Source organism: Triturus cristatus, chromosome 5_2 (genome assembly GCF_964204655.1).
Source record: "Triturus cristatus chromosome 5_2, aTriCri1.1, whole genome shotgun sequence".
Taxonomy (NCBI): Eukaryota; Metazoa; Chordata; class Amphibia; order Caudata; family Salamandridae; genus Triturus; species Triturus cristatus.
The window spans coordinates 603,529,002-603,544,140 of record NC_140588.1 but is presented as its reverse complement, the minus strand read 5'-3'; the positions used below and the strand labels follow the sequence as shown (position 1 = coordinate 603,544,140).

Sequence of the window (15,139 nt, the reverse complement as noted above, 5' to 3'; positions counted from 1 at the left end):
GGAACTGGAGACAGCAATGTCATCTAAGTAGGCAACACAAAAGGCCTCCTTACCAGCCAGGGCCCTGTTAACCAACCTTTGAAACGTTCAAGCCAAAGACCATCACCCAAAATTGGAATTGGCCCTCTGGGGTTGTGAAAGCTGACCTCTCTTTGGTCCCCTCAGTCAGAGCGAACTGCCAGTACCCTGATGTCATATCAAAGGTACTGAGAAATGTGGTAGCGCCCAGCCTGTCAACGAGCTCATCAGCTTGGGATGAGATATGCACCAGTCCTGGTGACAGAACTGAGTTCCCAGTAGCACACGCGGAACCTGAGTTCAGGAGTGGTGCACCGTATGGCAGCCTTTGTTACTAGCACCACAGGGCTGGACCAGGAACTATTGGAGGGCTTAATCACCCCTAACCCCAGCATCTTGAAGATTTCCTCCTTGATACTGGCCTTCGCCTTAACTGACAACCTGTTAATGTATTCTTCATAGGTAGGCTGTCATCAGTGTCAATAACATGGATGCACAGCTGTGTGAGTCCAGGGGTGAATGAGAACAGAGAGGCAAACTGTCCCAGTAACTGGTAACAGTCGTTTTGCTACTCTGGCGTCAGAGAACAACAGAAGTTGACACCATCCACTGACCCATCGTGTTCCTGGGCAGAGAGGAGGTCAGGGGGAGACTATCACCGCTTCCACTCCCTCATCTGTCACCAGGAGCATGCCTACTTTGGACTTCTTGAAATGAGGCTTAAGGCAGTCCACATGGAGCACCCTTATGGGGTTCCTAGGGGTCTCAGAGTCTACCAAGTAGGTGGACACCCCCTTTGACTCCATTACTTCGTATGCTCCGGTCCAGCGATCCTGGAGAGGCCGGGGCTCTACTGGCGCCATGAACTATACTTTCTGGCCAGGCTGAAATACCACCAGAGTGACCTTCTGGTCAAACCAGAACTTCGACTTCTTGACTAGCCTCCAGTTTACTTTTTGCCTTTTTTTCCAGAAGTGGTGCATCTGGTTGCGGAGTGCCAGAATGTAACTGACCACATCCTCGGGTTGGTTTCCTGGGAGCTTGCTCCCACCCCTTCATGACAAGGCCCAGAGATCATAGACTAGTTCAAAGAGAGTTCAATGAGTCTAAACAGTACTCCTTTCTGCGGCACGTCCCTGAAGGCAAAGAGAAGGCATGGCAGGAGTACATCCCACCTACTCCTCATGGGCTCAGGAAAGCCCATAATCCTGCTTTTCAAGGTTTTGTTGAATCTTACCACGAGACCCTTGGTTTGGGTGTGATACTATGTAGTGAATTTGTAGATTACGCCACACTCATCCCACATGGACTTCATGTACTCAAACCTGAAGTTAGTGCTTCCTGCAGCCACTCCCTCATTAGGGAACCCCACATGGGTAAAGACCCCATGAAAGCTCTAGCCACATCAGGTGCTGTCACAGACCTCAGAGGTATGGCCTCTGGGTAGCAGGTCGCATGGTCCACCAAGACCAGGACAAACGTGTTGCCTAAGGCTGTCATGGGGTCCATGGGTCCAATGATGTTTATGCCCACCCTTTCAAAGGGTTTGGCAATGACTGGTAATGGGATGACAGGATCTTTTTTGCTTTTTCTCAGATTTTCTCACTGGCCTGTCAGGTGGGACAGGACCTATAGAACCCATCTGAGGCTGTCTTCATTCTTCGCCAATAGAAGTGGGAGATAAGCATGGCGAATGTCTTGTCGTGCCCTAATTGTCCTTCCCGGGGTATGTCTTGAGCCAAACCCAGTATGAAGGTCTTGTAAGACTGAGGGACCCCAGCACATGGGCTGCCCCAGAACCAGGAGCCTTAGACTCACTATATAGGAGATCATTCTCCCAGTAGATTAGTTGATCCCGCAGAGGCTTCACCTGCTTCTTTGGCTGCGGCTTATCGCCTCAAGCAGTCAAGAGTGATACGCTCATTCTGCATCCTGCAGAATTCCTCCCTGGTGGGCCCATCCTCAACTTGCCAACCAGCAAGCTCAGGCAGGACACCCACGGTGGCAGTGTCCTCGCCTGAATTGCTTGGGAGGACCTCCTCCTCAGGGAACCCTCAACCTCAACCGTAGGAACTTCAGTGACAACAACACACCAGATTAGATAAATAGAGCTTAACTTAATAGATAAAACAGGACCAGAAACGACAAGCATCCAATAAGCAGAACTTGAGACATTGAATTTCAAAGTTTTAATGTAAAATGGGACCTAGAAGCAAAAAGTGTTTTTGGGACATCTAGTCGCTACAGACCGGGACAAAGTCAAATGTTCAGGCTGACCGCGATGGTGCTGGCCGGTTACACGGAACCAAAGCACCTTAATCCTGGTTGCTGAGCGTTGCATGTATCCACATCGAAGATGCATTGCACAGCTGCCTTTTGTGTGGGGACAGGACGCAGCCTATTCAGGGGTAATGTGGAACATCCAGCCTACAAGTCAGTACCAGGGGAAAATGGGGCTAGAGAGGAGAAGAGGAAGTACTGGCTCATCCCATAGGCATTTAGATGTTTTGCGGCTCATGCTTGTACTATCTTTTTGTTGCAGTAGAAGCCTTAAGTGGGATAGGTTCGCCGAGAAGTGGGTTCCATGCTCACTGTTCTACTGCACAACAAAGTACACTTCACTAATGAAGTCTGAGTATGCCAAAATGGATATATGGTTGCTTGTGTTTCCTTTTGCAGGTGACTTTGTCTGGCAGTTTAGGCTGGACTGTTGCTATTGAAACTTATTTACAGATTACTGGTCTCCGTTTCAAGTTGCAAATTGAGCTGACCGGAATTGGATTATTATTTTTGATGGCACGACCCCTGAGAGCTTAATAAAATCAACCTGGTTAGGCCAAAAGGTAGTTCTTATAGAATCTCTGCTCAACCCTGGTACCGGTTGCATAATAAGCAAGCAATCCCCAGAGAAGGGGCTGTAAGATCAAGCAGTATCAGTGGTTTTAAGGTAAAGCACATAACACAATAGAAGTCTCCAAAACGATTTAGAAAATAGAGAAAATGTAACTTGCAAAAAGACTAGACAATCAGGAAAATTGGATAAGTGTAACCAGAAAGAATAATATTTAAGTCTTTATCGCAAATGAGCACCATTGAAGGGGAGTAGTTTGTGGTTGATCTGGACCTATGCATGATATTGGGTCAACGGGAGCATAGATTGGATACACCTAGTGGGTTATCTGGGTAGATGTTTTTACCTTCTGACTTGGGAAGTTAAAATCCCAGCAGGGCAAGTTCCAAGGTTGTAGCAAACAGGGGTCACTCAAAGTCAGATATGTTATCCCCAAATCAATTCAAGGGTAGTAGATTAACATAGCCTTACTGTTAAGAAGAATAGAATCAAAGTAAATTATCCAAATGGATTCTTGTTAACCGAGATGTTTAAATATGAATGAAAAAGTATCAGTCCACTTAGGCAAGACCTGTTGAAGTTGGAAATCTGCTTTAAGTAATGCTTTATGAATTTTTTAATTCTTTTGATTTTAACAGCTCTATATATGTTTTTACTTTAGTTTTTTTCATCAGTAGTGTTGATCTGATACATAAGCCCACAAATAGAAGTAACACATGTTGGGTCATTGTGGAATTGATCAGAGGACCAGTTGGGGCTCTTTTGTAGGTGAATGCAATATGATTAGGAGTTAACCAGATGATATAGTTAATTGAACTGTATTTAAAAGATGAAGTTGGAGAACATGCAGCGTAATGATCTTTTGTATTGAGTAATGTGAAAGCATTATTCGTTCTTCTTTTTTGACTCGACAGGCGCAAGGAATGCGTTAGCATACGGCTGAATTAAAATTCAAATATAATGTGCTCAATGGGATTATGTAGCCTGGTTTCATGGTTTAAACAAGGAACTTAAGTAGATTGAAGTTGCTATGTTCTATGTGCATTATTAATAGAAATGGTACCATTAGATTAAATTAGCATTTCTAGTTCGTAGTTACTCATTAAAGCGTGGAAAACACACTGAAAGTTTGTTAAAATGTGAAGCCTGATAGTTGGCCAGTAATAGGACTGGTTTAGACCGGCACATGAGCTGGCAACGGAAAGTATCTTTCCTATATCTATTATACATATGAATTAAATACTTATTAGTGTCTAGACGACTAGCTTGCCTCACTGAATATTAATATTGCATATGGAAGAAAAGTACTCCCGTGGGCCGCCAAATAATAATTTACATGCTGTACCCCATGGATAGTATTTTTTCTATGTTAACGAAACAAGATGACTGTAATGACCAAATTATTCTTTTGACGAATTGAATAACACTTAGAAGTTATAAGTTTACTAAGTTACATTTTACAGAATATATTTCCTTTAAATCCATAAATTACAAATATTTGTACTAGTCTTTTTACGGTGTGTATAGCATGTTTTAGATAAAGATTCACCGTGGGCAAAGGGTAGTCAGGTGATCAGGGCATCAGCTGAAATGTGTTCTCTTTTCAACTGATGTCCATAAATGAAGGACTTTCATGGCCTTTAGAGCCTATATTATGTGTGGGGCACACGGCCCTTTTTTGCTCCACTGCGCACCTTTAACCCCTTCAGCGCTGCGCGGATTCCCCCGCGGTGCTGAAGGGTTCGAGCGCGGGCGGGGCCATGACGGAACGGTTCCGTCATGAGCACAGCTCAACCGATGCTCATGACGGAACCGTTCCGTCATGGGCATGGAAGGGGTTAAAAGGATGCACCGAATGTAAACAGAGACAGAGTGCCTTATTACAATGAATGTGCTTCCTTCAGGGTAGCCCCTAGCTGGGTGCATCACATTCAGTGATATATGGGGAGGCTGCTTCAAAGCTGCTCCATGTTTCACTGTGAAGGTGGCAACCCACCATATTCCCCTTCCAGATGGCTGCCCTCATAGGATGCACTGACAGTGCACCACCATTTTCTGGCACACTGTCAGTGCGCTTCCTACGGGCTTCTGCGCCCACATCCATAATGTGGCATGGGCGCAGAGTGAAAGTCATTTCCTCATTTGCATGAGGCCACACCCCTATGCAAATGTGGGAATGTCCTCTGAAAATAGAGCTGGTGCTACATGTGCGCCAGCACTATCATTACTAGGGCTGTACAAGCGTTTGTGGCCCCCACACACTTTGATTAGTGTATATGGCTTTTGTATTGTCATGTGTGTCTCAGTGTACCTCCATTGATAATACACATAGAATTTGAGCAGGTGTAAAAGAAAGGCCATTCTCGTTACTTAAATTACATAGTTTTACTTCTTTGCATAGTACTGGTCACTTTGTTGCGTTTAAGGCATTGCTTAGCACATAGCTTAAAAACAGTTGAATTTTCTCAGTCTATAATTCTTAGAACTGTGAGTTTCTCCACTTTGATTATAGGTGCCTGTCTAAGAAAAGATGCTTTGCACCGGCTACAGTATACAAGCCTTTTGGCGAGGAGGCAGCAGGTACTTTGACTTTATCCCAGTTCCAGCACATGCAGGAGAGCGACCGGGAAACTGCTTCTCTGAGGGAACTTGGCCTTACAGATTCAGAAATTGTGCTTTGGAAAAGCAAGGACTCCGCTAGAAAGGTAAGACATTTTTTGCACATAAATTGGGCATTTTTTATTTACAATATTGTAAGCCTTTGATAGCTTATTTCCCACTTGCATAGGCCTGGCCCTGTGCTTATAACATAAACAAGCATTGGCATAGCCAATAGGTCTCGCCTTTGGGACCTTATAAGTGTTTAGCCATGCAACAGTTGATGTTGTTGCACCAAGGATATTGTGCTGGATAACTAAATACTTATAAGGTCCCAAAGGTGAGACCTATTGGCTATGCCAATGCTTGTTAAACAAGGATGGAAGAATGTTCGACTTTTCCCATTACCTGAAGTTACAAAAGTTGCCCACTAGCCCTGACTTTAAGACTCATTTCCTCGTCTTAAACCATGGTGTTTACATGAAAAGCTGAAACATTCGGGGCATGCGGAACGGTGTTTCAGCCTGGCTCCTGCTCACATTCTGTTACCGATGACCGGAGCATGTTCCTTGGTTTTTATATTTCTCCCAAAAAAACAAAAAACATACCTGAAAGGCTGAACTTGGTATAGGTGCACTTAATGTGTTCGAGGACAAACAGGATATTGGATAGGTTGTGGTAGGCTTAAGAGGCAAAGTTTTGTTTTTATTGAGGATTTGCTTTATCTTTTTCTTTTATATGTGGCTCAGTCTGACCATTTAGTTTATTTTTATACAATTGTTGCACAGGCTACAATATGACAACTTTCTATCAGGGTCTCAGGAATGTGCTTAAGGTTGTCATGGACTATTTTGAACCGTAAACCAGGCAGTGCATAGGAGGACCCTATGAAAAGATCACTAGCATTCATTTGTCTTCACTGCGAGCCTCTTAGAATCTTCTTCGCCCTACTGAAGTTTCAAGAATTTCTTGTGCTGAGGCGCATCGCTGAGGTGACACTGGTCTCTCTCAACTTTAAATGGCCTCCTACATGACTCTTGCTACATCAGACTGGCTGTGGGAACCTTCAGCTTACCTGTGAAGCAGAGTTGTGAGTTCCAAGAACCGACTGTATTGAGTGATCCAATGTTTGGGCTGCACACATCTTAATTTAACTTGAGGAAGGGCCCACGCACAAGAATTTTAGCACCTCTCTGGGATTATGTAGTCTTTCCTCCAAGACCTCATAGAATCTGTTGAAATACTAAAGGCATCTTTCCTAGTCAGCTGCAAACCTGGGGCATATTTTTCTCACTTCAAACACCAATATTGTGGTTTTAGTATTTACTTGATAAGTAATTGCCACCTAATTAGGATTTACGCACCTGGGAACAAGGGGTAATGCACTAACAGCAAGTGTTCCATGGTGGACAAACACAGAATTTGCAGTTTGCTACACAGTTTAAGCCAAATTTCCAGGGGCGTAGCTTGGTCAGTAAGATTGGAGGGAGGGGGAGTTTCATGTTTCCCAACCATCACGCTGGCACAGAATGTTAAAGTACATTACATGACAAGCAAGGCGCACCAGAGAAGCTTAAGGGCAGCAGAAAGGGAGAGGTATGCGGATTGGTAGGGGCACTAAGTGGGAGAAAGAACATTTTTTGTGTGAAATAACCATAATTTTTTATGTCTTTCCAAACAGAGGTAGGGAGAGTGTGCGAGTTTTTGTCCGTGTGTGTAAACCTCACCATAGCAGACTGAAAGCACGTGCACCCAACTATTTATCACAAAATACATTTATAACGCCTCAACCACTCCCTCCCCCTGTGACCTCTCAAGGTTACAATGGAACAGCTCTAAGTCATGCTATTCCCTAGAGAAGTGCTCCAGAGTGGTCAGGCATCTCAATACCGCCCAATATTCTTCAACTTAAAAGATTGGAACTAGAGAGGTCGGCAGTTATGTTGCAAGCGAGATACAAACATCTCCTCTACTCGGGTCTTCCAGTATATTAGGTTTAAACTGCAGCAGGAAGGTGGGAGGAAAGCAGTTGGAGACAAGGCGGCAATCTTTTACCATGGTCTGTAAGCTCATGATACCATGTGTACTGAGCACCAGCTGCCCAGCCGTTGAAAGACATTTCGGGCCCCATTTTTCCGGGCAGTCAATGACAACTTTTCCTGCATTCCCCTGAACCCATTTAAAGCAACGATTCATTTTGCGACTTCCGTGCGATAACGGGTGCCGGATTTGATGCAATTTTTACTCTTGCATGCAGCCTGTCAAGGAAAAAAACAGGTGATGCCCAGCCGACAGGACATAAAGAGCCAATCAAAGTGGCCAGGGACCATTTACATTCAGACTGGGTAACCATTACACCGGATGTTAGTCGGCGCTTTGGGCATCACTGAGAATATATGGGTCCAATTCAGCCATGGCTCTCGGAAAAGGCAGAAAACTGTTGAAAATCAAGGAAAAGGTTCCTGGGCTCCTAGAGTGGCGATTAAGATGTTTATTTGCCGGTCTCCTTCGAACTAGCCCCAAAATTAGGCGATGAACATCGACATCTTTCTGGTTGCGCCCCCCTGCTACGAGATGTGATCGCCTATGAATCGCTATTTGCATTAGATCATTTCAGTGCCCTTTGTCTGAGGTTAGAATTAATTATGTATACTATAATTTGTCTGCTGTTAGGAGCCGTTTGTGTTATCAGAATTACTCGTTTTTTCTAATGAAAGTCGTAGACATTTCTGCTGTGACAAGAGGGTTTCTGCGGTTAGAAGTGATTATTTCTGGTCTGAAGAGCACCTCTCTGTACTGTTTGGGTTGTACGTGTGCATGAAGCAATTCCGCTGCCTTGTGCAGCCAACAAAGACGCATTACCATAGCCGTGCCAGTCATGTCCTTGGGAATGTGTCCTTGTGTCGTCAACAGGTGCCGACAGGAAGTAAAAACCTGTTGATTGCAAGGGCTGTTGCAATACACTGGAGGTTGGGGTGGGAAGGGAGAGTGGTAATGTCGGGTTTGTATTGCCAAAGGTGGCAAAGCATTTACAGGCTGAGCAGACAAAAGCGGGGCTGTATGAGTAACACGGCGCACACACACCAGCAAAGATTAAAACAAGCGCTGAAAGACAAGCGCAGCCCGTGGCCGCGAAAGTTAGAGAGTACTCGTGCATGCAGAGCATTTGCCTTGCGGGAGCAAGCAGCAGCAGGCGCGATAATTGCAAACAGATGGCGCCGCTGCCCACTCCCGCAAGGCAAACGCTCTGCATGCATGAGTGCTCATTGGAAACAGTGCAAAACATGCACGAGTTTCCAACTAAGTACAGAGCGATTCCAAGAGGTCATCTCCTAAGCCGCGCTTGCGCGCTACCTAGGCGAGACCTAATAATAACGGGTTCAGTCATCCTTAAATTGAGGGCTTAGACAAAGCTGTTCTTAATAGATTCCTGATTTTTTTCTAGTGTTACATGATATCTACATATTTCACCATCCTATAAATATTTTCAGTATACCAATGGGTACACTAATTAGTTTTAGAAAGCAAAAAACCAAACCTCAACAAACTGTTTAATGCAACCATGGGTTGCAAACTCAGTAACACTTCATATTAGTAGACAAAGAGTTTCAAATGTATTTTACTCTATTTTACTTTTGTAATATATTGAACTAATGAAAAGGGCTGCACAAGGCACAACAAGAGGCATCTAAAGATGTAATTGGTTCATTATCCTGTTCTGTAGGATCATTTTTGAGAATGATGATTTATGGGCTCCCTCTACCAGAATACAATACACAGCCAGACAAATCAGAATTAGCCATACCCAATTTTTTCATAGTAACCTAAACTACAGAACTGAAAACAGTATACCCTTCTGTGCATTTTCTGTAGACTTCTTTCATATGAGACAGTGGTAGTCCATGCAACCACTGAGGCCGAGTTGGAAATAACCTGTGAAAGACTAGTGGCATTGTGATTCTGGACAGATTCACCTGACCAGACTGACTTTCGAAGGATAGTACAGGACATCCCAAGACAGAGGGAGTTATAGTCCCAGACTGAGCAGAAGATGTAGGTTTTCAGCCTTCTCTGAAACCTCAAGAAATATTTTTGAAATTTAGCTGTGATAGCAGGTTCTTTCAAAATAAGGACACTTGCACATGAAGTGATATGTGCCTGAATCCTTCGTATGTATATTGTCGAGCTGCAAGAAGGTAATGATTAAAGGACCTCAGGCTCCATTGATGTTGGAGTAGCTGTAAGATATTGGATTGGTATCCTGGCTTGTGCAGTGCTACATCGTGTCAGCAAGGCACCATGTTACCTGCTACATGAACAGCTTTGCCTGTCCCTCATTCAGACCACCTGCTTCGTAATCAAAGCCCTTCAAGAGAGAGCAACTCAAAGGAAGAAATGCACCACTATGCCATACCTATTTATTTTGTACTTGAGAGACTGGATGGGGCACTGGTCACCAAATATAACTTCTTTGTTTCAATCTGTGTAGGAGGGTACCAGTCCTGGGCCCAACATGTTGGGAATTTTCCCCTCCGTCGCTGCATCCAGGAATTATGGCTCTTTCGGGAGGCTTTGACACTATTACCCTGAGAGTGGTGAGGCCATCTTTGTCCACTAGCGGCCACTCCATCTACGTTTGCTTTTCTTACATTTAGTTTCTTCACTTTAAATTGCTACAAAAGATAATGTTTTTTCTATATTTTCTTTTCCTCTATTTTTAGGGATCAGGGCTTGGGGCTGCCCCATATGCGGTTAATGAAAGGTTGAGTGCTATTGAGGAGAAGATCTCTGAACATAGGCGGATATTATCTTTGCCCCAGAGATTTGCAGGAAGCAAACAACTGAACCGGCGGGAGATGGAGATTGAAAATGCCTTATTTCAGGGAGCTGATCGCCATTCCTTCCTCAAGGCTCTCTATTATCAAGGTATGACCCAAAATAAATAATACGATTCTTGTGTTTTCCACCTTTTAAATCTATCCGACGTTGTTAAATTTGGGTATTTTAATTCAACATATTTTTATGGAAGCCAAATCCCTGATTTTGGGACATTGAGTTAAAACTCTTTTCAACGTTTGTTGAATAGATTACATATTTATTAACAGTTGCTTGTTTTGAAATAATGTATTCTCCTTATAATAGTAGAGATTGGCCGTTGTGATCTGGGTTGATGCTTCATATTGAGTACGATATACTTTTTAAGATTTGAGGCACCGGATCATCACGTGGGCTCAGGCTTCACCATGACCTGAATGGGAGAGATTATCAATCCTCACACAGTGGTCAAGGCCTGTGGTATTATGCGATTCTGTGGCTGTGATGTTTACCACATAATTATAGATTTCCATATTTGCAACATAATTTGCATATTTTGCAAGTTTCACAGATGGCTGTATCTAGCTGAAAACGGATGAAAATATAATTTGTGAAAATTCATTAAAAAGTTTCTTGGTCAAATTGTTGAAAATAATACTGCTGGATAATATGCTGCCTTATTTTTTGTTATTACGTTACTGTGCCACATTATTCAGATAACCTTGCCTATTTGGCCCTGTCAATGGCAAAGCTCTGCAGATGGGGGGCTGAGGACGATGAATCCTGTATTTCAAATAGAACAGTGAAATATTTCCCATATCTTATGGTTCTCTGTGAAATATATGCTTCTATACCACTGCAGTTTGTGCAGTGAAAACCTTAAACATGTAATAAAAATATATCTAAGATGTCACTTTTAAGCAAAGACTATCTCCGTAGTTCTCCTCTGCTCATCTCCCTTTCCCTCCAACAATTCAAATGTTGCCACAGTTGCGGTTACCAAGCACAGTCTCCTCCTCCAAGCCCCACCCTCACCCCTCATCTGTGCTACCTTACGTGCTTGTTTTAGATTGACTTGTCTTTGGGAGGTCCACATTCTTAAAGGAACAGGTTATTAGAAGAGTTACTTAGTAAAAAAGAGAGCTTGGATGTACTGGAGAATATTTTCCCTCTTCTCCCGAATCCACTGTGTAAGGCATATTATTCAGTTGGCTCTTAGCAAACGGGGGGGGATTTGGTGTGAATACTGGGAGGTTAGTTGTGAGGAATGTGAGTGAACCTATGCTAAAAATATAGAAGAGCTTTAGGCATATCACATTTTATTATGTAAAGCACGGTTAACAGTGATGGGGATGTAAATGTAATTCTTTCATTTGTTATATTAGCCGTAAGCTATGAATTGAGTAGTATTTCCTTACACAATTTAAGAAAAGGGGCTTTGTGGTTCATTTCAGTATATAAGCAGACCGTACAGTCTGCTGTATGAAACATGGGCTATTTAACTCGTTGGGCGGTATTGACGTTCACAGAAAGATCGCTCATGGCCAGGCACTGTTGATGTGGAGGTCTCATCAAAGCACCCAAAGCAAGGAACCCCTCTGGTGCTGGTATATCAGAGAGATTTTATTTTTTTCATTTCAAGTCGGGCTGCTATGGAAGAGCTTCCTCAGTAGCATAAGGCAAAATGCCAACTGGAAACCAGGGAATTTCATTTTAAAAGGGTTTAGGCAGCCCACCATGGCATAGGATTATTCCCCCACCACAAAAAGGGAAATACATCCTTTCTTCCTCCACACTGGCACTAGTTGGCCCCAGTCTGCCCACAGAGGGGTGTAAAAAGTTTACTAGATTCCAGGGATTAATTTTTTAAAAGAAGGGGGCGGGGCCATGCACCCACCCCACAGAGGGCACTATAATCTTACTGTGAATGTCAGCCTATTTAGGTCGTGCATGAGCCAGCGTGCAAGCGCTGTCTGCGAAGAGCTGTGGTAGTTGAGTACGGAGAGAAGCTCCGCCCACTCCCCCGCCCTTATTTTTCATTGGCTTGTGTGTTTGCCTTTTGTAAATGCTGGCTTCTGATTAATTATGAGGCTCTCTGTCAATCAGGACAAGGTTGTCCTTATATGATATAGTGAAGCTGTTTTTATGGAACTTAAACAAAGGAGGATGGTGTGATTAAATATGAAGTAAATATTAATACAATATGAGAGACTAGACAGAAGAGTTAATAGTGAGACAAACCGGCATTGTGGATGTATGTATTTGTGTATAAGACATCTAAAGCACAATTATAGCTACAAAGCACTATAGAACTGTGCAAGAGAGACGTTTACAGCAGGCCGGTGTGAGAAAGTGGCTCTGTATATACTGTTCCTTAATAGGTACAGGGTGTACAGAGTCCACCGTCCCCAAGGGTTTGACAGAGGCTAAAGTTAGATATAACCTTACTCTCTAAAGTGGTAGCTTGGTCGAGCAGTAAGGCAGTATCAGAGGACAGTGTAAAGCATTTGTTAACACACTCAGTCAGCAAATGGTCTCACACACTCAATAACTGAACTCTAGGCCAATGGTTTATATATAAAAAATATATGCTTGTTTTATTTTAGAACCAACAATTGGATTTAAAATATACTTTCTCAGAATGAGATGCTTTATATAAATACTTTTGCAATATGCAATTGACTTTTGTAAACAGTTACAAGTGGTTGCAATAGGCAACTCTATTTTAAACACAACAATGCATTGAGCTCAATGGAAATTTCAAGTTATTTGCAACAGATTACTTTTAGGATTACTTTTGGAATTCCAGGACTGGATCCTAGATTCAGTCCTGGGTCAGTACTTAGAATCAAGTGATGAAAGTCGACGTAATTACTGTGATGATTTTTAAACAATATTTAGCTATTTTAAAAGTTGACACTTAGAAAATATTTCAAAGAAAACAGTCAATGAATCCCTATGGAAGAAAATTCAAGTTGCAGGTACAGTATGTTCTCGTTACTTTTGTAATCCAGTACTGGGTGCCTAGACTCAGTACTGGGACCTTTATCCAAAACAGGTAAGTAATTACGTTTTCAGATATTATACGATTTTTAAAGAATATTTAAAGATTGCAGAAATTGACACGAAATTTCACAGAAAAACAATGATTTCCTATGGAAGAAAATTGGGTTACTGGTAAGTACAGTTGTAAGTATTTTTCAGAGTCCGTGCTGGGCACCAAGATCCAGCACTGGGAGCTCACCTAAGAGCAGGTGAGTATTACTCGGCCGATTTTTGGTGAATATTTTAAGATTTGAAAAGTCCACACTTAGAAGAAATTTCAGGAAAAAGCCAGTCAATGTTACCCTATGAAGAAAATAGAGTTATCGGTTTAAAGGTAAGTACTCGACTGGCAGAGTTGAGGTTCTGGGCATAGACTCAGGGGTCCCCCAGGGTCAGGTAGGTACAGTTGGTTCACCCTCAGCAACTCTAGGGCGGCCGGGTGCAGAGAGAGTTAGGCCCAATGTTATCCTATGAGGGATAGGGGGGCCTTGGTTGGTGGCTGCTGACTAGCAAGCCACGCGGCTGTGGGAGCTGGGCTCCTGGTCACTTACTCAGGGCAAGTGGGGAAGTAGGTAGGTGTAGAGTTTGCACTGCCAGGGTCACTCGGGCGGCTGGGTGCAGGGTGCTTTTGAACCTTCGGGCGCTCAGTTGATTTCAATGGGAAATCTCCGGTTTAGAAAAAGACTGCAAGCTCAGGGACGAGGATTCTTCAGGTGCCACCACCACTTCGAGAGGTAAGTTGGGTAGTTGGAGGATAGGTAGGTACCCCGGGATTGGGCACAGGGGGCTGCGGGGCGCCGCGTGCAGGGGTGCCTTTTTGTGTCGGGAAATCTTACCCTCTGTTGATCGAGGTAGGGGGGGCACCTTGTTCTGAGGCTGCAGGCTTCTTCAGGAGTGTCGAGGGAGGTCCTTGGGTGCCGGACTCGGGGTCACAGTCGCCGTGGGGTCGTCCTCGTGGTCTTTGTTCACTCCGGCCCTGGCCAGGCTTGGCTGGTGCAGAGTGTGCTGGGTCGCGGTTCCGGGCTGCTGCCAGGGATTAGAGGTAGGTTTTGAGTAGAGCCTCTACTTATGGGAGTCCCAGGGGCTTAGAGCCAAAAGGTAGCCAGGTCCTCCGGGGTTTGTGTGGGTTTAATGTGCTGAGAAGTTTGATACCAAACTTCTCAGTCTTCAGTGTTGCCATTATGGTGCTGTGGAGTTTGTGTTTGACGAGCTCTCAGCACCATGTACTCTTAAATGGCAGCACTGCACTTACAGTGCTCAGGAATGGACCTGGGTACTGTAGGGGCACAGGGCTCCTGCTCCTGTGCCCACACCATTGGCACAAGGCACTGAGCTAGAGGGGTGGCTGATGTATGCCATGGCAGTGTAGGTGGTGGGCATGGCACACAGGGATGTGTGTCATGTCGACTTTGTTTTGTCTTGCACCCAGACACTCAGCCTGCAAAGGCAGTGTGTGTGTGTGTGTGTAAGGGTACAGGGCCTCTAAGGGTGGCACAATGAGTGCTGCAGCCCTTAGAGGCCTTCCCTGGTCACAAGGCCCTGGGTACCTAGGGTACCATTTACCAGGGGCTGACATGTGGCCAGGGTTTGACAATTTGGGTTTTGTGTGTTTTAGGGAAGGAATAAAGGCCCTGGGCACCTGATTGGCAGGAGTCCAGGGCACACTCAGTCAAAGTACATTCAGCAAAAAGTGGGGGCATACCATGCAAGAAAGATGGCACTTTATCACAGCCGGCACTGGGTGCTTTTGGTAATAGAGGACATTGCAGAAAGTAGAATAGGAAGGTGAATTCTAGCTAGGCCAGAAAGAGG

General features: G+C 44.1%; 1 protein-coding gene across 1 annotated transcript in view; it reads left to right on the top strand.

Annotated features, from left to right (window-relative positions):
- Positions 1–15,139, top strand: part of RBM41 (RNA binding motif protein 41) — a 129,783-nt gene that overhangs the window by 71,779 nt on the left and 42,865 nt on the right. Inside the window, exons 3-4 of the mRNA XM_085607690.1 lie at positions 5,382–5,574; positions 10,189–10,393. Of these exons, the coding sequence (XP_085463816.1) occupies positions 5,382–5,574; positions 10,189–10,393 (398 nt within the window). The remainder of the gene's footprint in view (positions 1–5,381; positions 5,575–10,188; positions 10,394–15,139) is intronic.